The sequence below is a fragment of the Diorhabda carinulata genome, chromosome X, assembly GCF_026250575.1.
Source record: "Diorhabda carinulata isolate Delta chromosome X, icDioCari1.1, whole genome shotgun sequence".
NCBI lineage: Eukaryota > Metazoa > Arthropoda > Insecta > Coleoptera > Chrysomelidae > Diorhabda > Diorhabda carinulata.
In genome coordinates, this window is record NC_079472.1 from 52394210 (window position 1) to 52421265 (window position 27056).

Sequence of the window (27056 nt, forward strand, 5' to 3'; positions counted from 1 at the left end):
TCTTTCCTCAACATCTTACAGAATATTCAATAATTGTAACCATACAGGCATATACCGAGTTAAAGGGGAAAGAAAAATATCCAATTGCTAGCATTGGTAAAAAATATAAGGAAATGCTACATAACAATAAAGTAGGAGAGAAAAAATAATTGAGAAAGTTGCTGAGATCATATATGTAGAAATTAGGTAAAAGTTTAATGTTGCTAGTCCTTTTCTTTAAATATTTTTAGGCAAACATATCGATTTCTTTTGTATTGTGAAAAGAAGCATTGTATATTTGAAGTAAAAGATTCAAATGCAATTGATCAGACAGGAAACACATATACAGTAGAACCTTGATAAAATAAAAACCAAGGGAAACGTTAAATAATTTCGAGTTATAGAGCGTTTTCCGCCGTAACAGATCCACTGTTGATCACATATTTACGCTCTGTCAGACCCTAGAGAAAACCTACGAGTACGCTGTCGATCTTCACAACCTCATCATTGACTTCCGCCAGGCGTACGACAGTATTTTTAGAGAACAGCTGTATGAGGACCGGGTGGGGTTTGGCAACCCAAAGAAGCTGATGCGTATGGTTGATGCCGCAAGGAGCATCCGAACGAATCCCGAAAGAACTATTTGCAATAGGCTCACACAGCACCTCGCCTATGCGGATGATGTTTGACATCATGGCATGAACCACTTTGGCTCTTCCAGGAGCGGTTGAGCAGTTCGAGCGAGCAACTGAAGCAAGAGGACTCAAAATCAATGAACAGAAAACCATGTATATAAGAACCTCAAGTAAAACCCCAAACTCCCAAGCCACGTTCCAAGTCAGAAAACATCGTTTCTCTATGTGCCACCAATTCAAATATCGTGGGGCCTTGATAACTGAAGATAATAACGTGACAACCGAGATCAAGGAAAGGGTTGCTGCGGGGAACAGATGCTTCTGGGTAGTCCAGAGAGCGTTCAAGTTTAGAGGGCTCTCAAGAAGGTTAAAGATTTCAATCTACAAGACAATAATCTCGAAGTCACATACAGATGCGAGACATGGACTATGACGACAAGTGAGCTGCTCGAAACGTAAAATCCTACGATTTTTGGTCCTGTTTGAGAGAACAGCGCGAGAAGGATCCGGAGGAATGCTGAGCTGAGACAGATGTACGGCGACTCACATTTGATAGCGTTCATCCAGGGGCGCGCGTATAAGGTGGCCGGAACACGTGGCGAAGATACCTTCTTATCGATACCAGTTCAGATCCATGTAAGGAGTTCTTGGAGGACGGCGACTGAGAGGAAAACCGCGCCTTCGCTGGTTGGAGGACGTTGAAGTGGCTCTAATTCCCGCTAGGAGTTAGACGTTGAAGGCACCAATGCTCAGGACAGAAAAAATTGGCAGTCGATTGTTGAGAAGGCTCTGGTTTTCAAAGGATCGTATTGCCGGTTAAAGAAAGAAGAAGAAAAATGTGTTTACTCACTAGGACTTATATAGACACGCTTCGTTTAATACAAATGAAACTTTGAAATCTCAAAATGTACGAGTACATCATACTTTATTTTACATTTAAAGGTACATTTATTGAAGTTTATTTTATTCTACATTAGAAAGTCAGTATTTTTTATTTTGTTTCAAACAAACTATCTACATCAATTTTATCTTCATTCTTAAATAAAGAGACAACGTCATCCTGTCATCCTCTGTATTACTACATTCCGTAATTCTTCGTCTTCTACATAGAAGACTTTTTTCCGATTCTTGCTTCTTCAATAATTCAGCTTCATTTTTTAATATGAATACCACTTTTCACAGAGATGTTTCCGGAACCAAGTCTAAAAGCTACTGTTACTTACCAGGAGATCTTTTTGGTTGCAAATTCATTCAAAATCATGATAGGTGAAGTTTCAAAGGTCATCGTCGTTACAACTTTGACTTACTGCGAAGTAATGGGGGGTTCGTATTTTAAGTAAAAGAGGTTTTGGACTCCAAGGGGAAGGGAGCACAACATTTTATGAATTTATATAGATTATTACGAGGTTTAAGTTATCAAGGTTCTACTGAATATCGACATTAAATGTGATTCATTTGTATCCAAAGGTATTTACAACAAATATTGATTGATTTTTTCATAATAACTTACCAGTGAAGCCATTGGAACATGTACAATTGAAAGATCCTTTATAAGGTGTACAAGTACCTCCATTCAAACATGGGTTTCTGGAGCATGCGGAAGATGTATTGCAATCTGGATATTCTCCAGGGTTTTCTGGTTTGCAAACACACATCGAAGCACTGCCTATTTCTCTACATTCTGCATAATAGGGACAAGTATTTTGCTCGCATTGACGTAGATTTCCGCCTGGTTCGATCTCACAGTTATCTCCCAAGTAACCATTAACGCAACGACATTCGTATTTACCCCCATGGCTGATACACAATCCGCTATTTAAGCACGGCTTTGAAAGACACTCGTCGACTGCCTTCAAAAAATTAACAGAGTAATTAATAACAATTATAAATCAAATGAAATATTAGCACTACAACTATTACATCATAGATTGAAGACTCCCTAGTACATACCGTTCATATATTTTTAAGTAACGCCTATCTGTTTCCCCTTGTAAAGTTCCATGAAGGAGACTAAAGGAAAGTTCTTGAAGATGTTTTATTCAAAAAATACTAGAAATGATTGGACCAATAAATGTTTGCTGTTAAATTGTAGTTAGGGCTTGGGTGTGAATTACAAAGTAACTGATAAATAAGGGAGACCCCTGAACTACATAGAAAAGGAGAAACTGGTTAGAAACTAGAATAAAATATCAACATCACTTATGCTAGAGACATCTGGGGATTTATTTATTGGCTACAACTATTCTCCACTAACGGTATGTATCTAGGAACTTAATCTATGCAATGATTACATTAAGTTTTGGTTTGGTATAATTTGAGGGATGAAGATGGATTTCGGTTGCGACGCAAGAGAATGCGAAACTGAGTACAAACCCCTCCGATACTAAATCCAAAATCTTGGTGATAACGAGGAAAATAATTGTATTTCTTAGTGAATAACCATATCCGACGATCCGAGTGTGAACACAGGTATGAACAAAGAACTGGACCGGATTAGGTAGAAAACTGTTATAGTTCCTAGGTATGTCAGATTCAGAAGCCTAACCTAACCAACGATAAAAAAAGAAAAAAAAAGGTTGATGATATTGTTGGCATCAGTAAAAAGACATCGAGAACCCCAAAAAAAGAAGTCGGTACAAATGCAGTAACAGTAATGATGAAGAATATGATGGAAATGTTGACCCAATTGGCAGCGAATTTGAAAGATATCAAAGAAAAACAAAATAAAAACAGTGACGACATGATAGCATTGAAACAAGAAATCATAGAACTAAGAGCTAAACAGAAAAGCTGTAGAGATGAAATAAAAAAATACAAAAGAAGAAAATGAAAAAACAAAAGAAGAGTTGAAAAATCACTTGAAAATAACTTATATAAAAATTGAAAAACTTGAGAAAGAAAAAGAGAATATAATGTAATTATACAAGGAATAAAGGTTGATACAGAGGATAAAGAAAATTACGCATGGACTAAAAAATTTCAAAAAACAACATTTACAAATAAAACTTGACATCAAAAAACTAACCTAACCTAACCTTAGAAAAATTACTGAATTTTCATTTTATCTATTGATTTTTCGTGAAAATAATACATTTGCATACTTTTCCCATAGAAACTCTTCTGCGCATGCGTCAATAATCATGACTTTTCACACACAGATAGATCTTGATGAAATCTATTGATCTAAGTCATCCATGGTTCGATATCTGTTAACCGCATAAAATTGATATGATAAATCGATTTCTCGTAATATCAATAGTTTATGTATAGAATTTCATTATGATCGTTGTGGGATCGCTTATCATATTTGTACCAAAACATTACATATTGTGAAAGTAGTGTCGAAAATAGTATATCCATTTTCCGCATGAATTGTACACGATATTTTTCCAACAACCTACATGAAATATTCAGCTCAATGAACTAATGAAAAAGTTATTTGTTTCGCACTACTAGGAAATGAAAGCATGTTCACTGATTATATTATTTAATAGTTCATCCAATCAGGATGGATTTTATTACACAAACATGTGAAATTCGCAACCCTCTGCACAAGTTCATAGAGAGAACTATCAATTATTTCGTGTTGACTATAGGGAAATACTTTTTTAAATATCAATAATTTTTTAGACAAAACATGTAAACGCACCATTCTACAATTCTTTCCTGCAAATCCTGGTATACACTGGCACAAATATGAGCCATATGTGTTGAAACAAATCCCTTGGTTGAAACAAGGATTGTTTAAACATTCATTCACATCTTCGTCGCAAATTTTTCCTTCATATCCTGTTTGACTACAATTGCATTTGAAATTATTATATCCATCGATGCAAAGACCACCGTTACGACAAGGGTTGGATAAGCATTCATCTTCATTGATTTCACAATTTTCTCCTTTAAAACCCGGTTTGCATCGGCAAAACAATTCTTGAGTAACGGGATGGACGTCACATATACCGCCATTCAAACAAGTTTTATCTTTGCACATAGGGTGCATCTTCAGTTTGGTTTCACAACGTTTTCCTGTGTAACCAGGATTACAAATACACGTAAAATCCCCGGAAGGATCAGATGTACAATTGGCGTTATTTTTGCATATCGGCGGTATTCTGTCACAGGGATTACCCAAATCAATTTCACAATTTTTTCCCGAATATCGAGGATTACAATTGCAAGTGTAAGTATCTTGTTTATTCAGGCAGGTTCCGTGTCGCATGCAAGGCTCCGTTCCACAATAATCCGAGCCTATTGGCACACCTATAAAAACAAAAGACATTATTTGTTATTAGATAATACAGAAAATTAAATAACGTAAAAGAAAATGAGAAAAAAAGTAAGAAAACAGTTTTTTACTTTATTGAAAAACCACAAACAGTATATATGAGTCTAATTTAATCAATTATACATATCGACAACGAAGTATCAATGTCTCCTAACTACCATTTTTGCGAATATGGGGTTTTAATGTAGTTAGATGTAAATCTAATTTTTCGCTTGTGTTGGGAAATATTTTCTAATATAGGGACTATTCACTACAAAAAATTTTCTGCCAATATATTCTATCTGAACAGTAGAAATAATACCAAAGTTGATTTTTCACCAATCTTCTTGTCAACTTTTCCTAATTACATGTAAGAATAATAGAAAGAAGAAGAAAAGATAGAAGAAAAATAGAAACTCATTGTAATTTTTTCAGATGGTTGTACATATCAAAACTTCTAGTTACCTTCTAAAATTTTATAAATTATAACCTGAAGAAGAATTTGAGTAACTCGCAAGTTTTAAGAAAAATCATTTTTGTAAATTCTACTGTAACTATTTTAAGTTTAACAATCACAAACAGAGGAGCATTTATCTAAAAGAATATCATGTTTTTTCACCTTATAAAGCTTGAATCCAAGCCTCATATCCAACTATAGGACTTTTCGGAAACTATAATCGGGTTGATCTTATCTCGATCTTAATTTTTGGAAACTGATCAAGTTAATTAGGTCAAAGTCATATGATATGATCTTTTCTACCCAGTGGGTAAATTCGATAAGCTGATAGTTTTATTTATTTATGATTTTTTAAACTTAAAAACTATTGATTCCCTTTGAATGATTGATAGGTTACTGAGTTTTGCTGTTTTTATACTTTTCAACATAAAAATAGCTTATTGGTATTAAACTTCAGTGCAAAATCCGTGTGAATGGATAAATCCTTGATAACTGCTCAATAACAATTATCAAGCATCTAGAATCTATTATATAACTAAATAAATATCTTGAAAGAATTACGGCACAAAAAAATAATAAAAATTCTAAAAAAGTTCTTGTAGATCATGTTTTCAATTTGAAATTTGTACAGAAATTTGAATGATACGTTCTGTTGAGATCAGGATCATAGTTTCCGAAAAGCCCTTATAAATACAAGTTAATACTAGTTAATACTATTTAATGCAATGCATATTGATTCCTTTAAATAATATCTGTCTTATACTGCAGCATATGGGGATTAGAGGTTACTTTGTCTCCTATAAAATTGAAATATTCATTTATTTAATAGGCTGTTTACATTTTGCTCATACATTCTTTTAAGTAAAGTGAGAAAAACAAAAGGTTATTTTATTGAAATCGTCGTACTTTTAATAAGTAGATAGCAATGGTATGATCTAATTATTACTCAATTACTTTCTCTTTTTTTTGTCAGTTCCTTACTTTTATCACACTACTTTAAACAATTAATAAATTCCTCACTAAATGAAGTACCAGTACACTGAAGAGATAATTTTTTTTGTTCTATAACTTTGTAGAATTTTATTTAAGTATATAAATAATTTGTGTAAACGCAGTTAGTTTAGTTTATAATAGTTATAGTGAACAGACCGAAATAGAAAGTAATCGAAGAATTTAAATAAATTATTTAAGTTAGTTAAGTGATAAGTGAATTATTATAAGTTAGTTAAGTATAGTGTATCGTATTTAAATAAATCAAGAACGTAAGAGACAGATTTAATAATAAATCTCACGAATAGAAATCGTACAAATAAATAAGAAAAACATTACAATATTTTGATGGGCTGAAATGAGAGAATTATTTTTCCAAACATCTGACAAACCGTTTTGTTTTGAAGTTTATACTGACCTTGAAATGGCGGTAGTTGCTTGAAAAATACCTCACTATTAGAACAGTAATGCCAACTTGAAGATTTTTCTCCAAATTTTGAGATAAATATTTAAATAAGAGGATTTTTTTGGGAGTAAAAAGTTTTAGGGAGAAAATAAATAAGTTCTTTAAGGAGGTATTCTGATCTAGAAAGCTTAGACCCTTAAGAATCTGCCCTTAAATGGATTTTTAAAAATTCGCATTATTTCCGAAGATACAGTCGATTTTGTGACGTAGGTCGAGTGGAACGAGTTAACTCTACTGGTATTGTTTCTCAAACTTTAAGCGGGTTTTTCTCGAAACTACTTTTTTTGAAGTGGTTGACATGATATCTCAAATTCTACCCGACCGATTCCTTCCAAATTTGGTGGAAATCTCTTTTATATATCTCTCTATCGCGTCTGCCTTGGATTTTACAAAATTTCAAATGGATATTTCATGTCGACGCCATTTTGGGATTGTTTTGCCAAGGTTAATGCGATAGCGACATCTTTACAGATTAAGAATTTTTCAATTTTTTTGTTTCAGATCACTACAAGGTTTCGAATCATGTCAACCAGGGTGAACCGTTTTTTGTAGCCTCCACTTTACCAGCCTGTTAGTTATTGAAATTCTGATTTTTTTTTATTTTTTTTACGTTAGTTTCAAAGATGCTTAAAAATTAGTCTCAGAATACACAAGTTCAAGTTCTTCAAAGATTTCACTAACTTATGTAAAGCGAATGAACAAGTTAACTTTTTCTATCATCCTATTTTAATTTTAATATTTTAATAGAACTTTGTTATTTAAACCTATTTCATTATAATTAAAATAAACAAGTAAGTTAATTTATTAAAAATGTTCGATTCAAAAGAAAACTTAGGGTATCTTAGTGTAAATTTAGGAGATTTTAAAATATGCTTGGGGGAAGAAATATTAACCGGTTGGCATCACTGATTAGAAAGTACACAATCACAGCATAAATTTCAAGTTCGACTAAATAAACCAAATGAGGTGACGAGTCCAGAAATGTGAAGAAAATCAACCGCGTTTGCTCATAATGGAGCAAATAGCGTGTTTGACAATGTTTCACAGAAATAAAGCCAAATTTTTGCGCCCTTTAATAACAATGGATGAAACGTAGTTAATCACTTCACACCCGAAACAAAAGAACAATCAAAACAATGGACTGAAAAAGGAGAACCGGCTCGAAAGAAGGCAAAGACCTTTCCTTCTGCAAACAAGGTCACGGCGTCGCGTCGGTTTTTTTGGGATGCGTGTGGGATTATTTTCATTGACTATCTTGAAAAAGGAAAAACTATCAATGGCGAGTATTATGCGACATTATTGCAACGTTTAAGCGAGAAAATCAAGTAAAAACGGCCGCATTTGGCTAAGAAGAAAGTGTCGTTTCATCAAGACAATGCATTAGTTCACACATCAGTTATTACAATGGAGAAAATTAATGAATTATGGTTTGAATTGCTACCTCATTCACCCTATTCGCCAGATTTGGCCCCAAAAAATAGCTTAGTAATCAAAAATTTTCCAATTATGAAGAGGAGATGACGACAGTTAATGGCTATTTTGAGGCCATGTATTTCCGGGACTATCCTCGCACATAGAAATACTTAAAATAGTTTAGTCATTGGAAACATAAGAAACATTTGGTACAAAGCTGATGAAGTCTGGAGGCATAGTATGGACACTCAGAGTAATTTATGTGTTGTTGTGAGTATGTTGGGCCAGGTACATCTGGGACTATCCTCGTATTTTGAGATTTAATTTAATGTTACCATCTATCCTATCCCATATAAATACAGTTAACGAAAGTTGATTATGTATTCGATAAAAGAAAGGACATGTTGAAAACTTGTTCTGACATACGCTGTTATTTTTCCATTAATTTATATTATTATCCAGGTACTTCATAAACTATAGAAATGTATCGATCACACTAAACCATGTTTACCTTGGATTTTAATTGGAGAAAAATATAATAAACAACTTATGAAACGATTTCTTCAAATAATTGACGAAAACAATGTCTTAATTACCCTCACTCGGCCCCCAAAAGTACTCTGTATTCACATGATATGGGGAGGGTCGTAAAATTTAATAAATTATTTTTTCTACGACCACTTATGAAAATGATTGATGGCACACTCACACACTTATTTCACACATGTACTAAAAAATAACAAAGCATACATGCATTGAAATGCTTCTTTTTTTTATGTTATATTTGTTCTCGAATGATAGAATGAATACGCGAATAAAATATGAATCTGGCTGGGTGCCGAAAAGCAAAAGGCCATTTAAGAAGACTGAAGAAGTAGACAACATTATTTATAAAATCCACTGAAATTTAGTAATTGTTATAAAAACAACTTTACATTTAACTTTTATAACGTCTCAGAATAAAAGTAAAACAAAATCATTAATAATTATTTAGTTCTTGTTAGGTATCTAATATGGTTATAAAAAAATTATTGTTCTATTGGTTATTATTCTGTTCTTTAGTTATAAAATATTTCATAATCATTTTCTTCGATTTTTTTGTCATCTCTACTATTATAAAGTAAAAAATATTTTGTATGAAATACTTTTCAACACATGTGTGATATTGTTTAAATGACTTTCTTATTTAAAAAATACGTTTTTCGGAGAATTAATGTTAATTTTTTTTAAATAATAAGAGAATAATCAAAGGAGCTACTTTTAGTAAAATAATTAAATATGACATTTTATATTTTAATATAATTTTGCTTATTATTTAAAACCAAAAATATATTACGATATTCGTCCGTAGGTACTCTTATACATATGCTTGACTCGGCTCCTCTCGCCTCGTTCATAAACATCTAGCTCGTACCGTTCAAGTATTATTTGGCAATAGTCAATAAAAATAAAGTTGTTAATTAGATCGCTCTTTTAAAAGGTGGTATCTCCCCTATTATTTAGTATTCAGAGCAGTTCTCTTGTTTCTATACATGTTTTTGAACGCCTTGTAAGTATTTAAGAGTGTGAGATAGTTGAGAATTCTAAAATAACTCAATCTACCCTTACCATAATAAACATTTTTTATGATTAACTAACCTACCAAAAAAAAATCAAAATAAACAAATCCCTGTACCAATTATAAAAATATGTTCTATACTTACAAGAATCATGCGGTATGGGGCATGCTTTAAAAGCGACATTATGATTAGATTTCACAAGAGAAGGATCAAAAACGACGGTTGGTCCTTCTAGAAGGCAACCATTGAACTGTTTCCCTATGAGAAGTACTGCAGCGCCTTCGTTGTAGAGACCAGGACTTACCAAAAGTTCATTTTGGTAACTTGAATTCGCAATTAGCTAAAAATATAAAATAATATTATAGCCCAATTGCTGGACTTATTTAAATAAAAAATAAAAAAAATACATTTGAAAATTTTTCGGAAAATTCGATTCATGTCCAAAATTTACAATTTTTTGCTTAAACAAACAGAAATATTCATTTCTACGAAAGTAATTTTATGAATGATTCAATTAAAACTGATAATTTTGGTGTCCATAGGAGGTTTTTACGAGGTCTGGCTTTTAAATAACGAGACTGCGCACCTAGACATGTGGGGTAAAAAACGAGTAGTGCGTTAGGTATCTAGATATCTTGTCTATGCATGCCCTAAAACAAATTTCCGTATTTGTGCAGTATAGTGTTTTTTTCTCGTTAAATTGAAAAAAACTCCGACCGAGTGCTATAAATTGTTTCAAGAGGCCTATGGGCACAATTCTCTATCTCGAGCGCGTGTTTTTGGTGTAATCGTTTTAGTGAAGGACGAGAGAGCAAATTCAAGATAATTTGATCGTTTTTTTTTCAACATTAACGGTATCGTGATGACTGAACGGGTTCCAAAGGGTCAGACCAAACCAGACTTATTATGTGTCAGTTTTGGCAACACTGCGAGAACGAGTTAATAAAAAAACGGCCCGAGTTGTGAAAGAACAACTCGTGGATTTTGCACCAGGACAACGCACCTGCCCATAACGCGCTATCAGTGAAGCAGTATTCGGCCAGTAAGCGCACTCCAGTGCTCGAACATCCGCCGTCCTCACCAGATTTGGCACCGTGCAACTTTTTTTTATTTCCGAAGATTAAATCTGCTTTGAAAGAGACACGATTTGAATCGATGGAAGCGGTAAAGCAAAAAACGGCAGAGCTCCTAAAGGCACTCACCAAAGAAGACTTCCAGTACTGCTTCGATCAATAGGAAAAACGTATGGAAAGGCGTGAGGCGAGGAGAAAGGAGTATATTGAAGGGGAGCATTCGAATGTAGGTTAATTTTCATAATAAAACCCTTTTTCGTAACCAGTCTCGTTTTTAATAGCCAAACCTCGTATAAGCTTGTTTGCCTTAGAAAGACGAAAATAGATTTACGATTTTTTCCAAGAAAACTATAGATTTTACATAAAAAGAGCCAGGGACCTTTTTTATCGAGAAAAAGTTACCCTACAACAAGGTTTTTTTTATTTTCTTCTACCTTCATCACAGACTGAAATAATGAGAAATTTATAACTTATTCTTTGGGTGAAAAATAGCCTCCACCGACTGGTCTATTATCAATATAGGTCATCAAATGAGCAAACAGTGACTGTCTACCAAAGCTGATTAGTGGCTTTGGCTTGAAACCTCTGCGAAACAGAATATAATTTCTATCCAGTCGAAAAGGGGAAACTGTGGTGGCTGAATGGATGAAATCTAGCAGACATTCTTCCACGAAGCCGATATCAGGTAGCCCTGATCGACTCACACTCAGCTGCAGTTACTCATCTCTTCAATTACGCGTAGCTAGCAACGGGCCATACTGTGAGTATAGTTTTAATTATTTTGGAGCAACTCGTTGTTCGATGAGCGTAAAACCAGCGGATTAAAAACCCTGATTGGAGGAGATTTGGAGGTCAAGGCAACCTCGGAATCTGGGGTCGTTAAGCACTGAGACGTCTCGGCAGCTTTATCCTTCCTTCTTGTGGTATTTGAGCCGGGCCGTGTCACAAGCACCAATCAGAGCTTAAATATAGGTAACCTATGCTTTGGGAGTAGTGGGTTCCGTGGTCCTTGTTTGCTCAGAGCCCTCTAAGGGAATTCTAAGGGAATAGGAAGATTTGTCATGGTCCCTGCTCTTGGAGAGCCCTTGGAATTTCCTGATTAGGACACAAGTACCACTAATTCCTCTGCACGATTGCTTCCGTCTTGGATTAAGCCAATAAAAATGAGCTGCCTTTGGCACCAACTCTCCTCCTCATGCCCACGTGGACACGCCGGAGAAGAGCAGCCGGTAGGCCTATTCACCAACGTCAATGACCTATGATGCAGACGCTCAAAACTCCAATTTATCGGAACTCTTTTCTTTGAAGAAAAGCAAGCCTGTGGATGTATCTAACAAGGCATGTCTTTCCCGAACAAAACAATCTACAGAAGTTCAAAATCAATATCCACAGGCATCTCCACACGGCAGGTACCGCTCTAATTACTCACATAATTACATACAAAATAATTCGAGAGGAATTTTAAAGCTTAGCAGCTCTTATGGTCGGTAATAAACTCAAATAAGTAGTTGTTGAAAATTCAGAACAGCCTCATTACAGTGTTTAGCTGCTAGACTTGATATAGATTATTCTGTACAAGTATTAATTGGAGCCAATACTTTTAAGAAAGACACCTTATTTTTCGCTGTGAATTCAGTTAATTCATAGTAGTGTAATTCAAAGAATAATTACTCCTTGAGGACCTACAGGAGATGACTGATATCCCAATGTCAATATTTATCATCTAGAAAGTCGCAACACTTGAGTACAACAACTTGTTGATTATAAATAAGTTGAGATAGAAGCTCTAGAATTAATTCAACTTACTTGTGATTCCCCGTCTACATCAATAGTTAAATTACCAGATATATATTGTAGATAAACTGTATGCCATTTATTGTCCAAAAAATGTCCACTGATTTTATGTTCGTATTTCTTGCCTCCAGTTTTGGCTATAAATTCAATTTCCTCTGAATTTACTGAAAGTTCGATCAGATCATCGTTTAGTTGTTGTGAGAATAAATTTCCTCCTGGAAATAAAAATAATGAAACAATATATTAATTATAAGTTACAATTTGAATCTGAAACAATGAATATGAATCAATTAATATCTTTGTTTTGAAAATATATAAAAACCAAATAAAATTATCGTTATTATAAAAATAACTTCTTTCTGGGCGATGTGCTCCGACAAATACTGACTTACATCTTTTTCGTTACTGTAAGAAAAAAAACATAATCTATTAATTGAATTTGGGTCTATTCATAAATATATTCATGGTGTAAATTCTTTTATTCCATTGAGTTTATGGTTTAATAATTCTAAATTCTAAAAGGGGGACTGAAGTATAAAGTCGTTATCTTATATTGAATTCGAGTAGATAAATTTTAACATGGTTTTATTATTAATCAATAATATAATGTTATAACATTCATTATCAACATTTTGCTATCTCGTGTGCAAATTTTCAATACCTAGCCGATAACGATTAATAAAGTAAAGTAATTGAGTAAATCTAATTCATTAATTTTTTCCAAATTTCGTCTCGCGCAGTGCAGTATTGCATTGTTGTGTTGCAAATAAATGTCTTTTTTGTTGCAAATCGCCGAATATTTTTCGATCAAAGATTGGTGACCTCCATCCAATTGTTCACACTACAGATCTGCAGTTTGTCCAGGTTACAAAAATTCAAAATAAACAATTCCGAGTATACGCCACCAAATATACAGAAGCGCCTTTCTGGGATGTAAACTTCGCATGCTTCTTGGTGGTTCGGTGACAGACAGCCTCTGACTTTGGCGTTTTGGATTGTCAGATTGAACAAAAAAACATTCTGTATAGTGCCGGTGAAGCAATACTTTGCATGTGATGGATGGGTTAACATTGTTTTTATCATACATATTAAGGGATACAAACACCTGATCTGCTTATTTTCCCAATATGCTGAAATGTTCTTGGAAGGTCGAATCGATAGTTCCTTGACTGTCCAACATGGTCCACTTCTATCCTCAGCATGTCGTTGTCTTCTATTTCGCGAAATACTATTGGATATGCTCTGCTGGTAAATGTCTGGTCATTTCACCCCAATGGCACAAAAGGTCTAAATTATTTAGAAGTAAACATGTCACAATTACCTTATAATGTATTTGACACATGCACAGACAATACATTACTTTCCTGTTCCCCTAATATTTTTTGGTATTGACAATAACTTCTATCAATTATAACCGCCTTACCTGAAACTTTTCACCGACATCATCTACCTCCCGTTCCAGAAATTCTAGATAAAACGTATAATTTTCTTAGAGGCGGAGCAAAGGGATCAGCCCTTGTATTTTCCAACGTTAAAGAATTTTGTCCCTTTATTTTTCAATTACAAAAATTGTTAATGTTTCAAGGTAAATTTTAGAAGGTGTGTCACTAGTTCAAGTATATAAAAGCGTCATCTATACATACAATTGTGAAGAAAAAGATCTGGTGTGTTAGCGATAAAACGTAAAATGTAATTTCATAAATTACTACATTGTAGAATCTATCGTACCTGTTTTGAAAATTGAAAATTTTTTGTACAAAATTTAAAAATTTGTGGAACTTACCGTAACAAGTTCGAAAACTTAGACCAGTCTGTTTCTTTAACGAAATAATAGTTTGCAGTCTTAAGTAGGAAGATCCGTTAAAATATGCTTCAGGTTGATGCGAGGGTCCAAAACTTAGAGCTTCATGACTATTTAATAAAATCACAAGCACTGAAATAAATTAAAAAAAAAATTAAATAAATTATATCATAAAAGAAGACAAAAAACGTTACAGTCCAAAGTGATCGAATGTTCTAAAATGGAACTGTAGGAATAAAGGAAAAATATATTAGGTATACTGTTTCCCATCAGTCTCTGAAGACGATAACTTGGTTATCGAAACGCGCGTCAGACAGTGTAATCGTGAGTCTTGTTATAAACAGTGTATTCAGTATAATTTACCTAAGTTGCAATTTTTGGAACCGTTGGCGATATTTATACTGAAAACACTGTTTACAGCACCACTACACCAACACTTACACACTGTCTGACGCGCGTTTCGACCTCACCTAACCTAACCAAGTTATCGTCTTCAGAGACTGAAGGTAAACAATATACCTTTTTTATGGCAAATTGACCCTTATAAACTCGTCAAATTGCATACAAATATATTTGAAATGCATTAGCAAACTCACCTCAGAATGAATACTGATAAGTTTTTTACATACTTTAGTGCGAAACCATTCAAGAAAATAATTATATTCAAAAAACCTCAAATTTTTGGAAAAGTAACCTCATTTTACGGTATTACTAGATTATTCTCCTGTTTCTTCTAACAAGCTTTCGAAGGTATAAACAGATACTTTTTCAAATACCCGAAAGTGGTACGGTGTATTATGTAACACCAAGACGCTGATATATTTAACTAAAGACAAAGTTTAAAAAACCCATTGCTCATATAACTCTCCATTACTTTCTTCATGGTAATTACCTGACATTTTTAATCAAAACATCAAAAGGCGTCTTTAACGAAAACATCTACACTACCAATATGGCAGATTATGATCCTCTTCACGGATATATAATAAGAAATCACCAAGATAATGATTATTAAAGCAAATTGTCTGCAGGGCAATAAATACTCTTTGTGATGATGCCATCCACACATTTTTTGAACAAAGTGATTGTTATTCTCTAGGTAATCCTATCCTTTGAACCTGTTAACGTACTCAGAACGTGTTGTCATACGAGTGCCATTTGAGTTATTTACAAATACTTGAAACATTCATCTTGGTCAAAACATAGAATTAAATTATTATTAAATAAAAATTTTCATACAACAATTTTATATAACTTTCAACGTGGATTGAACCAACAGCAGTCTTGGTCGTACTAAATCGGCTATTGTGCCAGAGATCATCGATGTGTGCGTAAACTAATATTGCAAGATCGTCATTTGACATACAGTTTTATTCTCATGCATGAATATCTGACTGTCAAAAAGATTTGTTGGTGTTACCGCATGAATTGACAATCGCTCAAAAAAAAGCTCGTGCCGATTGGTGCAAAGAAATGCTGAAATATTTTTCTTAATACTTTTAATTAATATAATCAATTAAAAATAAAAAAGCAAGTCATTATATATGTGGATGATTTGTTGTTTATGTAATAAGTGATGTATTTATATATGAGGTTATCAATGTCGAATGAAATTGGATTCAAAATTGAACAACTTTCTTTGCAAACAAACAAGTTAACAAATTAAAGACGACAAATCAGAAAGATTTTTTCAGGAAAATATTACTAAATTTAAGAATTGAAAAAATATACAAACGAAATGTCCTCCCATTTTTAATTGATTAATTAAAAAAAAACGTTTGGCATATTCTAAAAATCTAAAACACAATCATATATCAAATTATTTCAGTTACACACGAAGTTTTCCAAAAAAATACCAATTTTACTCAAACAGTGAAATTTCTATGTTAAAATATGAAGTTGGATACATTGCCACTGAATAAATATATGGTCTGAGCAAATCAAATCGGTAATATCTTGTCTTTAACAGACACAATCTTCTTTGATGTTTTTGTGAAGCTTGAGCGCCATATTTCAACTAGTACGTGTTGGTCAGGTGTTTGCTGAATGCATTGCCACATATTTTAAGGTTTTTATGGCATAGAAAGGTTGGAAAAAAGTTGAACTGATGTTATTACTCTTATACAAAACTATCTTGGCTAAAAAAACAAAATTTGGCTCAAAAACTCGTTTGGGTAGAAGAACCGTAACCTAGTCATTTATTTTACATGGTTATAGTTTAATTTTTTACTAAATTTTCTTGGAAAAGTACCACTTGAACTTAGTCCAATGGAACATGTTGATACTTATTTTTCAACGATATTATCTGTATTTATATTATTTGCTATTTTAAATATTTTGTTTTAGAATTTTTATATATCATTTGATATTACTAATGAGTAAGCAACTTCAATGACAGATGATAATGTTTTATCTTTGATATTCTGATTAAAAAGAAAAGGAATTAATTATATTTCAATTTATTTTTTTTGGCATTATTGCAATTGCCACATTTATTTGCAAAATTATTAAATAATCACAAATAGCATTGTAATATTTTTTGGGTTAAAGTCAATTGATTGGTTTTGTGAAATGAATATTGTTTTTCGGCTGCAATTACAACAACTATCTTCAGTAGCATAGTCGAAGAACTTTCTGAATTATTTCGATACCTTCATTCATTAATTTTTGACTGATATTGGATTTGGAACTTTTATTCAAAATTGTTCGCCATAGAAACGTACATACTCTCACTTTCTCTTAAGTTTATTTTGTTTTGTTTGGTTGCATATACACTCAACGGCAAAAAAAAACCGTACACTTCATATTTTTCTTATTAAAAGGTAATTTTCAGCAATGTGTTTGTTTTTGTGCGTCTTCTAGTTATTACAGAGAATGTAGGGTCTATGTCCATTGAACTAGTCCCTTTAGGATTAGTAAACAATTAGATAAAACTCAAATTTGATTCATTTGTCTTGAAATTGATTTACCTGTCGGACCTATTCTAAACTGTAAGTGGTTTATCGCACATTTAAACATCTTTAATTTATTAACCAAGCCTTTTCTGTGATTAAGACAGACATGTTTTGTTTATTTTGATCCAGGATAATGGTTCATTCAAATGTTGACATAGCCGGAGCTGATGCCTTGGCCAGAGAAGGCCGGAGCTTACGGTACATTGTCGAAACACTTGGGGTATCGAAGTCTACCATTCACGATGCACTCTGGTGTCTCCGGAAGAGTGGTAGCTACGATAGGAGGGACGGCAGTAGGTGACCAAGGGCAACAACGGCAGTAAACGATCGATTTATTACGCTGTCGGTATTTTACACCTCCTGAGGTTCGAAAAAAATTTGATGTGGCTCGAAATACACGTGTAAGAGCAGACAAAGGGCGGCGGAAACTGAGGGAGCATGAAATGGTATCAAGGCGACCCGCGACAGGGCCCCAACTCCTGGAAAGGCATCGAAGAGAAAGGTGGAGCGATTTGCTCAGTGTACCATTCGTGAATCACTGCCTTTTGAAAGATCAATTATGGTTTAGGGTAGAGTTAATTTCCACGCCTGGACTGAACTGATTTTCATAAATAATAGGGCTCTGACTGCTCGGAGGTACATAGAGGAAGTCCTCCTAGAGGCTGTGATCCCATTTGCTTCATTTATTGGTGAGAAATTCATTTTAATGCAGGATAATACTCGTCGACGTACCGCCAGAATTGTTACCAAATACATGGAGCAAGTGGGAATCACAGTTCTGAACTGGCCCACACGATTTCCCGATACTAAATAGCCTAGACCAGTTCCATGCATAAACAAAATATGGCGTTACCATAGCGACAAACAATAACTTATAAGAAGTGTCAGTGTAAAGTTTGACGTCAAAAAAATAGAAAAGGTGTCCACCGAAATTGTGAAAACCGAAAAATTGGACTATCGAGCCATCATCAAGTACCTGTATTTACAAGGGTTAAGAGGTAAGCAGATTTACGAAGATTGCTTAATACACTTGGTGATCAATGTCCTTCATATGCGACCGTGAAAAATTGGATTGCAAGCTTCAAAAGAGGTAAATTTTCCATTGAAGATGATGCAACATGAGGTTTGTTTGCAGGGGCGTTGTCCTGCAAAAAATTAGTTATTTAGGGTTTTAATTACTGGAAAACCCCCCTTATTCACCAGATTTGGCTCCGTCCGACTATCATCTCTTTCCTCAACTGACAAAAAGTTTGAAAGGTCGTAAATTCTCTTCCAACGATGAGGTAATAAAAGCTGTGGAGGTCTGGTTTGCAGAGCAAGAAGAAACATTTTTTTTTTGAAAAGTCTAGAGACATTGCAGGTTCGCTGTAATAAATGTATCCAATTAAGAGGAGAATATGTTGAGTAATAAAATATTTTGACATTTAAATTTTGTTTGGTTCTTTAGGTTAAGAATTGTTCAATATATCCTTGTACAAATTGTTCTTCAAGAAGAATGGGATGCTATGCCGGTGGAGTACGTACAGAATTTAATTTATTCAATGCCTGACAGAGTTAGTGCCCTTCGCCATAGCAGAGGGAGAAATACCCACTATTAGAATTAGATAAATAAAAACAGACCTCTTCTATTTTATATAATGGTACGAATTTTCATGTTTTTCTTCAATCTTCATTGAAATCAAACTGATGAAAGGTCTCTATCATGTCTCCAGACTAGAGGCGTCATTAAAGTTTGAATAATTGCTAAAGAATTTTACCTCAACAATATTATAACGTTCATTATTTCAACTTCAATGCAAAATTCATTTTCTTTTACTTATAATAAAGATATAGAACTAATTTGATAATCTTGCTATATCTAAATAAAAAAAATACCCCTAAGAATCTCAGATGATTTTTTTCTATATCTCGTTTGTGTGGATTGGTTTTTATACTAGAAAATTACAAATATTGAAAAACAATAATTAACGAAAAAATGAATTTATTAGAATAATATAACATCTATAACAATATCCATAAAAAGTGTATAATTCATAAAACCCTTATCCTTAATTTATTTAAATATAGTATATAAACATATCATAAATAAAGTGGTAGATATATCCATAACCACTTCAGTTTAAGAAAATTCCATCTCTGATCAATAAGTCCCATACAAAGTATCATGAAATTTTAAACTGTTAAAAAATTGAATCAAAGTTGTTGAAAATTAATTCACTTATAATTTGAAAATTAAAGAGCATACATTTTTTTAAATTTAAAGTTTATACTAAATGATTATTGAACATAACTGATTTCAAAATGATTATTCATTTACAAAGGATTAATTGTTTACACATAATAAAATATGAACAACTGTACAAACTTGACACTCCACTTTTAAATGTAATTTATGAAGAAATAATATTGTAATTGTTAAACAACAAAGATTTAAAAATGAATTCAATTTCATTTTTACTAAAGAATATATCAGAAAACTTTTAATATATTACCCAATTTATGCACAACATTAATCCACTAGCCTTTAGACACCATCACTTGCACTCAAAGGAATTACTAATAGCTAGCTAGCCATCCACCGATAAATATTTTATAGCTTAGCCCTAAGGGCTTCAATTTTAGCAGCTGCAGTTTTTTGCAGCTCAATCAACTTCATAGCGACCCCCAGATTGCCTTGAATTTTAACTTTTCCTTGGAAAAATGCTCGTTGTGGCTGTATTTTTCCTGACAAAAGATCCAATACATCTTCTTCTTTTACTATGAAAGTAACATCTGGCTTATCTTTTCCATTAAAAATAATTTTTCCTTTGCCCACTTTAGCATTAATAACCCAATATCCTACTTCTCCAGTTTTTTTCACCACTTTCAGCCCATATATACCTCTATGTTTTTCTATAAGATTATCTTCATCTTCATCCATAGCAATTTGAAGCATCTTTAAATATTGTGAGGCTTGGAAGTTTTCACCTCCTATTAAATCATTATTTTGAGCAGCAGTTGCACCTGTAGTTTTATTTTGAGGGAAACCTAATTGATAAAGCGCTACCACAACAGCTCCTCCTAAACCAATATTATGCTGTAATGCAAGTTTAGCTCCTTGAACTTGTCTGGGCCCAGCTTCATTTCTCAACTGCCAAGTGAGTTCAGCACATTGAGCTAAGCCTGTAGCTCCCAGTGGATGGCCTTTGGAAATCAAACCCCCACTAGGGTTCACTACATATTTTCCTCCATATGTATTATCCCCTCGGTCTATCAGTTCTGCGGCTTTACCAGGAGGACAAAGCCCAAGGGCTTCATATGTAATAAGTTCATTAGCTGAAAAACAATCATGGAGTTCAACAACTTGAACATCAGTAGGCCTCTTATTTGTCTTTTGGAATAAACGTTCAGCTGCTAATTTCGTCATATCATAGCCAACCACTTTCATTAAGCTTTTATCTCCAAATGTGGAAGGTAAGTCTGTAGCCATTTCCATACCCAAAATTTCAACTGCTTTTGATTCCAATCCATGGATTTTAACAAATTTCTCAGATGCTAGAATGGCAGCTGCTGCACCATCGCTAGTTGGACAACACTGTAATTTAGTTAATGGACCATAAACTTTGGGAGATTGTAAAATTTGTTCCAACGTATATAAATCTCGGAATTGACTTTTTGGATTGTTTACAGAATGCTTATGGTTCTTGTAAGCAATTTTAGCTAAGTGCTCTGGTTTCGTACCATATTTCTTCATGTGTTCTATGGCTGCATTACCAAACATTTGGGCAGCCATTGGAGCATTGACAATATCTGCCATTTCAGACATAGCTTCAACATGTTTATCTAAGGGATTTGTTCTATCGTTGAATTTAGAAGTGAGACTACCTCTTTCCATTTTTTCAAAACCAACAGCTAGCGCACAATCACATTTACCAGATTCTACCAATTCTTTTGCCAACATTAAAGCACTAGCACCAGTGGAACAATTATTATTAACATTGAAAATAGGAATACCATTCATGCCTACTTCATAAACTACTCTTTGTCCGCAAGTGGAATCACCATATACATATCCTGCAGTTGCAAGTTGCACTTCTTTCATATTAATCTTGGCATCATCAAGTGCTGATATAATGGCTTCTTTACCCCATTCTGGATAATCGTCATTTCTTCTCCCAGGCTTTTCGAATTTCGTCATACCAACACCAATTACAAATACACGACCCATTTTTACTGTGTTTTTTTAAAAAAATATCCGATTATATTGCAAATTTGTATCGAGAATAGCCGTTCGCGTAAATTACCGCAACGTAACTGTATATTATACTAAAATGAAAGTTGTACTAACACACTTAAAAACGAATATTGAAATTTCGACTTTGGACGATCTCTGACAAAGTTAATCTAACCTGTCCTATAACCTCCAACTAGTTTGTTGACGTGTAGCGATTACTTCACTCATAAAAAAACGATGTTGTCACTTCTTCTAAATGTACTTCGTAAAAAATAATCTATATCTTATGAGGTCAGTGAATAAGACGAATTAAAATTGTAAACCAAAAATATAATATCAGTTATACGTTGAGTTAAATTTTTTATTGACATACATTTCAGCTTCAACGATTGATTTGAGTTATTTAACAAATCAATTATACATTCAATAAGTATGAGATAAGAAATTTATAACTATATTTATATTTGAATTAGGTATATAAATAGATAATTCAAAGTTAGTTATGTATTTACAAAAATTGATTATATATAAGGAATTCAATATAACCAAATATTATTAATGCTGACGATAATATAAAGAGTTTGGCAACGCTGCGATTTATAAACCAATGATGTTATTTAGAAGATTCATTATTCTTAAAAGATGTAATCGATTGTTAATGTTGTATATTCATTAAAATGATTTTAATTCATGAAGAGACTAAAATAATCAAGATGTTTCTTTCTATTATATAACTAAAATAGTTACTCAAGACCAGAATTTAAGGTAGGCAACACATTATACATGTATTTTAAATTTACAGGATTGTACTGAAAATTTTTGGCGATCCACTGATTAACTATATATCTAGATAAAAAGAATCATTCACTTGCATTATATGTACGTTTTACGTATGATTCAAATCATTTAAACCTGATTAAAATATAGGTTTACGTTAATGATCTACGCTGTATCGGTTTTTAGAGTTAGTTGCTTTCTAATTACCAGAGCGTCATTAAAATACCAGAGCAGTGATTATATTTAAAAGTAGTCGAAAACTTTTGATTTACATTGAAAAATGGATTTGAATATAAACAAGTGAAGAAGTCGTTGCACTCTCGGCGCGAGACGTTATAACGCTTTTTTTTTACCGTTAGCAATTAGTGAATATTATCTTAGGATTTAAAACCTAGCCGAAAGATGAGGATAGAAATTTGTACAAGAGAAAAAATTTTGCAATGAAAAAAATACATTTTGGTTGATTTGATCAATTTTTTCGTCATAACGCCCCAAATTCCTTTCGTTTCGACACATCTACAGCTTTACAGGAGTTAAATGCAAAGAAACCGAGCTCGCTACATGCTTCCCGTGAGGAGAAATAGCTTATACACAATTTTCTCTAAATACAAGTGGATAAAATCTTGATTTTCGAATTTTGAATAGTTTTCCGAAAGCCTTGGAGAGATATCGATACATTTCTGAAATATCTAGACTAATTATTTTCACAGCTCGTTGGCGTTGTCTTGGGGGACGTTGCCAGCTTATGACTAGGGGACGGGGGCAATATTATGGAGGATAAAAAATATGAACGCCTGGTACAGTCGAGAGCATGAAGCGTTACACTTTGGAAGTCTTTGCTTCGATGACGATTGTAATAAGAACGGTTCTAATATCAATATCAATGTATGAAACTTCATAAGCCCTCGACAGCACAATAATTAATAAAACACAGTAATAATTATTTATATTAACAAAAATAATATTTGATTAAAACATAACCTGCGGAGATTTTTAGCAAAACATTCAACCACTTTATCATTAAAATTATTTAGATTTCTATTTATTATAACTCTATGTATACTCATCATGGCCAGAGACCATTGAGGAGATCTTGTGCCATGGTGCTTCTTAGCCAAGTTTTTAGTCTTCTGAGGCTGCTAAAGGATCGCTCTACTGTTCATGTCGTGCATGGTAAAGCGATCAAAATCTTTAATACTCTTTTCGTTTCGGGAAAGAAGGAATTTGTTTCTTTTAGGACTTCAACAACTGTTAGATTTATTAGACTAAGCCTATCGTGCCACAATTTCTGCCAAAGTTCGATTTCATTCTTTATGTTCGGTAAATCATGAAACTGGGTAATACTTTCACAATTTTGTTTCAGATTTTCAGTTGTCATCTTTTGCATCTGCGCTGAGTGTAACTTAGATAATGCAAATGATGGCGTATTTTCTTCATCAAAACGTACTTCAAGGGAGGTGATAATTGAATCCAAGTATGGTATTACTAAAGAACTCTTCCAGTATTCTGAAGGGCTTTCTGCTGGTTGATTGCTTCTATGACTTTCTCTGCAACAACAGCAGCTTCCTTTATAATTTCGTCTGCCAATTTTTCCGGATTCCGGACATATTTTTACACAAAATTTTTTTGCAAATCTGATATATTTGTGATGAAAATGATTTTAAAAACGGATGTCAAAATCTAAATGCTATTCTGAATATACTGAATATACATTAAACCTTAATTTGTCATGCGATGCGGAATTTATTAATACTCGTAGGTAAGGAAGTCAATTGCTCGCACGGCCTTAGAACTTTGGTCGCTTTGCGGCTAGTTACATTTGATTTCTAAGGGGGGGGGGGCAACTGCCGTGATGAGACTTATACTGCAAATAAAATTTCTTTCGCTGTACTTGTATCTTAGTATTTACTGTTAGTGTCGTAGGGCGGGTATTGTCGAGTACGCTACCAAAATTGCATATGTTGGATACATTTGATACTATTGAGAATATTAGACGTAAAAGTGATTCAAGAATAGATAAAAGAACTGTGGTGCACTAAAATAAAGTGCTTAATAGTACATTTACTTAATTGTGTATGTTGCAAATACATTGATTGTTATATAGTAAAACCATCATTAATTGATATAGACGTACTGTACATCGACTTGATCGTTTCATGTCCATAAAGTCCATTAAGCTTTTATATGGCGATCATGCCAACGGACTTCGGATATTGGTCTGTTCAGCAACCAGTGTCTAAAAGCGCGTCTACTTGAAATTATTTTTTTGAGATTGAATCCCAAAAATAACAAATATGGGAAAGTCGATTTCGATAGAAAGTGACGTGACGAGTACAGGTGTCGTGAGGAACAAGGAATATCCAATGTACTACTAGTTATAAAAATTTTGATGTACCTAGCTACGACGTGTATTTTCGTTATTGCCGCTCGAAAATCAGAAAGGTGTACAGAAGAGAGCTTAAGGAAGAATCAGCTGCAGTGTATATTTGAGAGCTCCACAACACCCAGCTGTCGATCATGCCTAATATCATCCACAACGTACAAAAGTGTTTGGAATAAACCGCTGATTCTATTTTAAGAAAGGTACCTACACAAAAATAAATACAGAAAAGCAGACAAATGGTATGAACACATTGTGTACGGATTAGAGAATCGTGGGTTGGTTTCTGATGCAGTGCGCATTCAGATAGTGGCGAACGATGTCATATTACATGCGAACGTACAGTATTTATATAATGAGAACAATGAACTATTATCATATACAGTGTGTCTACATAAGTTGGAACTATATGGAAAACTTTTTTATTAGTGGTTTTATGAAAAAAAGTTATTTTGAATTAAAAGTCATATTCAAATATGCAATTACAGCCATTTATTATGAAAATTCAGATTTTGTGATCATTTACTAATCATTCCGTATTAATTATTCTGGCGGGATAAAATTTAATCTAGGATGCCCTGACATGAAGTACGTGACAGTGAATGTCAGAGTCAGTTGTTGTTTATAACATTCGGTATTCAACAGTTGCAAAAATTTTTAATAAATTTAAGGTTAGTGGAGGTATAGAAAATAAATTTAAGAATAAACGCCGAAAACGGATTGCGAATAAAGACATTGAATTTGAAGTGATGCTTTCTGTCGTAGAAGACACTAAAATGTCATTAAAAAAAAGGGCCTCTGCAATCCAAATCCTCTTTTGAAAGGTAATAAATATCATGCATACAAACCGCAAATTGTACACACGTTACTACCAAGGGATTACGATATTCGTATGGAATTCTGCGCTTAGATCCAAGGAAAGTTGGATGAAGACCCATTTTTTACAAGAACTATAATATTTTCCGATGATGCAACATTTTCTTCAAACGGAACGATTTCATCACAAAATTGTCCCTGGTGGTCTAACACTAATCCAAACTTTGTAATAAAAACTCGGAACCAATATTTTATTTAAACGAACGTATGGTGTGGTGTGTACAAAAATAAATTAGTTGGACCTTTTTTTCTCGACATTCCTTAATTGCCGCACAATACTTACAATTGTTAGAAAAGCAAGTAAATGATTCACGGCATTCTGTACAAGAACGTATGCCAATTTGTTTCCAACAAGAAGGTGCTTCCATCGATAGTACATTAAACGTTAGAGTACTACCACTAATAAAAAAGTTTTCCATATGCTTCCAACTTAAGTAGACACACACATTTTCTTTTACTAGGTTAGGTCAGTACTAGAATTTCATAATTAGCAAAAAAAACGATAATATAAATTCTTCATTTATTCCCTATACTTTACTTTCTCGCTGAAGTAGGTTTTCTAGCTGAAAATCTTCATTGCGGGAGGAGATCCATTGATAGGAAAATTTAGAATGTATAAGAAAGTTAATTTAGTTTTGGTCTCTGAAGACGATAACTTTGTTACAGAAACCGCGTCAGACGATGTAATTATGAATGTATTAGTGAATAGTGTGTTCAGTATTTTCAATGTATATATTTTTTCAGAGCCCAATTTTTGAAACTATTTTTGATGAAATTTCATAAGAGAAAAACATATTTAGAAAATTTTAATTTATTCTATTAAGGTGAAATGGGATCGACCATTTCGTGAGAATAATTTATTTTTTAACAAAACTCGCTAAAATTTATGGTTAAGTAGATTTTTATATCGTTGTACATACCAAGGAAACCGTTCGCCATAAACAGAAATTCTGAAGAAAATTATCATAAAGTGTAAATTTTGATTGAAAATACTTACAGTAGATATTAAAACACAATCAAACATTTCTTGGAGAACTAATAAAAATTTGTATTACATACTATCGAAGATCATATTACTGGCATAAGGAAAAAAATTAATTATTATTATAGACAGAAGGACCGAAATGATCGATAGAATAAACTTCCATTGTGAGGCTATAAGGCAAAATCTTGGAATGCTCTTCTAAATTCAAAAAAATATCCTCCATATACTCCGGAAGTGTGTAAAAGTTCAAGGTGCACACTTCGAAGATGTATTATAGTTTTTTTTGTTTTTATTTGATAGGTTCTAGACTAACCAGCTAAATTTTTTTACACTCCAATTTTTTCCTTATGTAAGTAACACGATGTTCGACAATGTGCAGTTTCCTTGGCATGTACAATGATCTAAAAATCTACATATTTCCATAAGTTTGAATTGAGTTG

The 27056-nt window shown here is 33.2% G+C and overlaps 2 protein-coding genes and 1 long non-coding RNA gene across 3 annotated transcripts in view; 1 reads left to right on the forward strand and 2 right to left on the reverse strand.

Annotated features, from left to right (window-relative positions):
• The window catches only part of LOC130902030 (protein crumbs), a 90248-nt gene that overhangs the window by 43237 nt on the left and 19955 nt on the right, over window positions 1–27056 (reverse strand). Inside the window, exons 2-6 of the mRNA XM_057813830.1 lie at window positions 14414–14563; window positions 12643–12845; window positions 9908–10103; window positions 4264–4874; window positions 2125–2464 (exon numbers count right to left, since the gene is read on the reverse strand). Coding sequence (XP_057669813.1) covers window positions 2125–2464; window positions 4264–4874; window positions 9908–10103; window positions 12643–12845; window positions 14414–14563 — 1500 coding nt within the window. The remainder of the gene's footprint in view (window positions 1–2124; window positions 2465–4263; window positions 4875–9907; window positions 10104–12642; window positions 12846–14413; window positions 14564–27056) is intronic.
• On the reverse strand, window positions 19350–21988 carry LOC130902032 (sterol carrier protein 2). The gene has a single exon (XM_057813832.1). The coding sequence runs from the start codon at window positions 21590–21592 to the stop codon at window positions 19976–19978; it is 1617 nt and encodes a 538-aa protein (XP_057669815.1). The 5' UTR covers window positions 21593–21988; the 3' UTR covers window positions 19350–19975.
• LOC130902033 (uncharacterized) lies at window positions 22246–24098 on the forward strand. The gene is made up of 2 exons (XR_009060350.1): window positions 22246–22363; window positions 23739–24098. It is a non-coding gene; the product is annotated as an uncharacterized LOC130902033 (long non-coding RNA).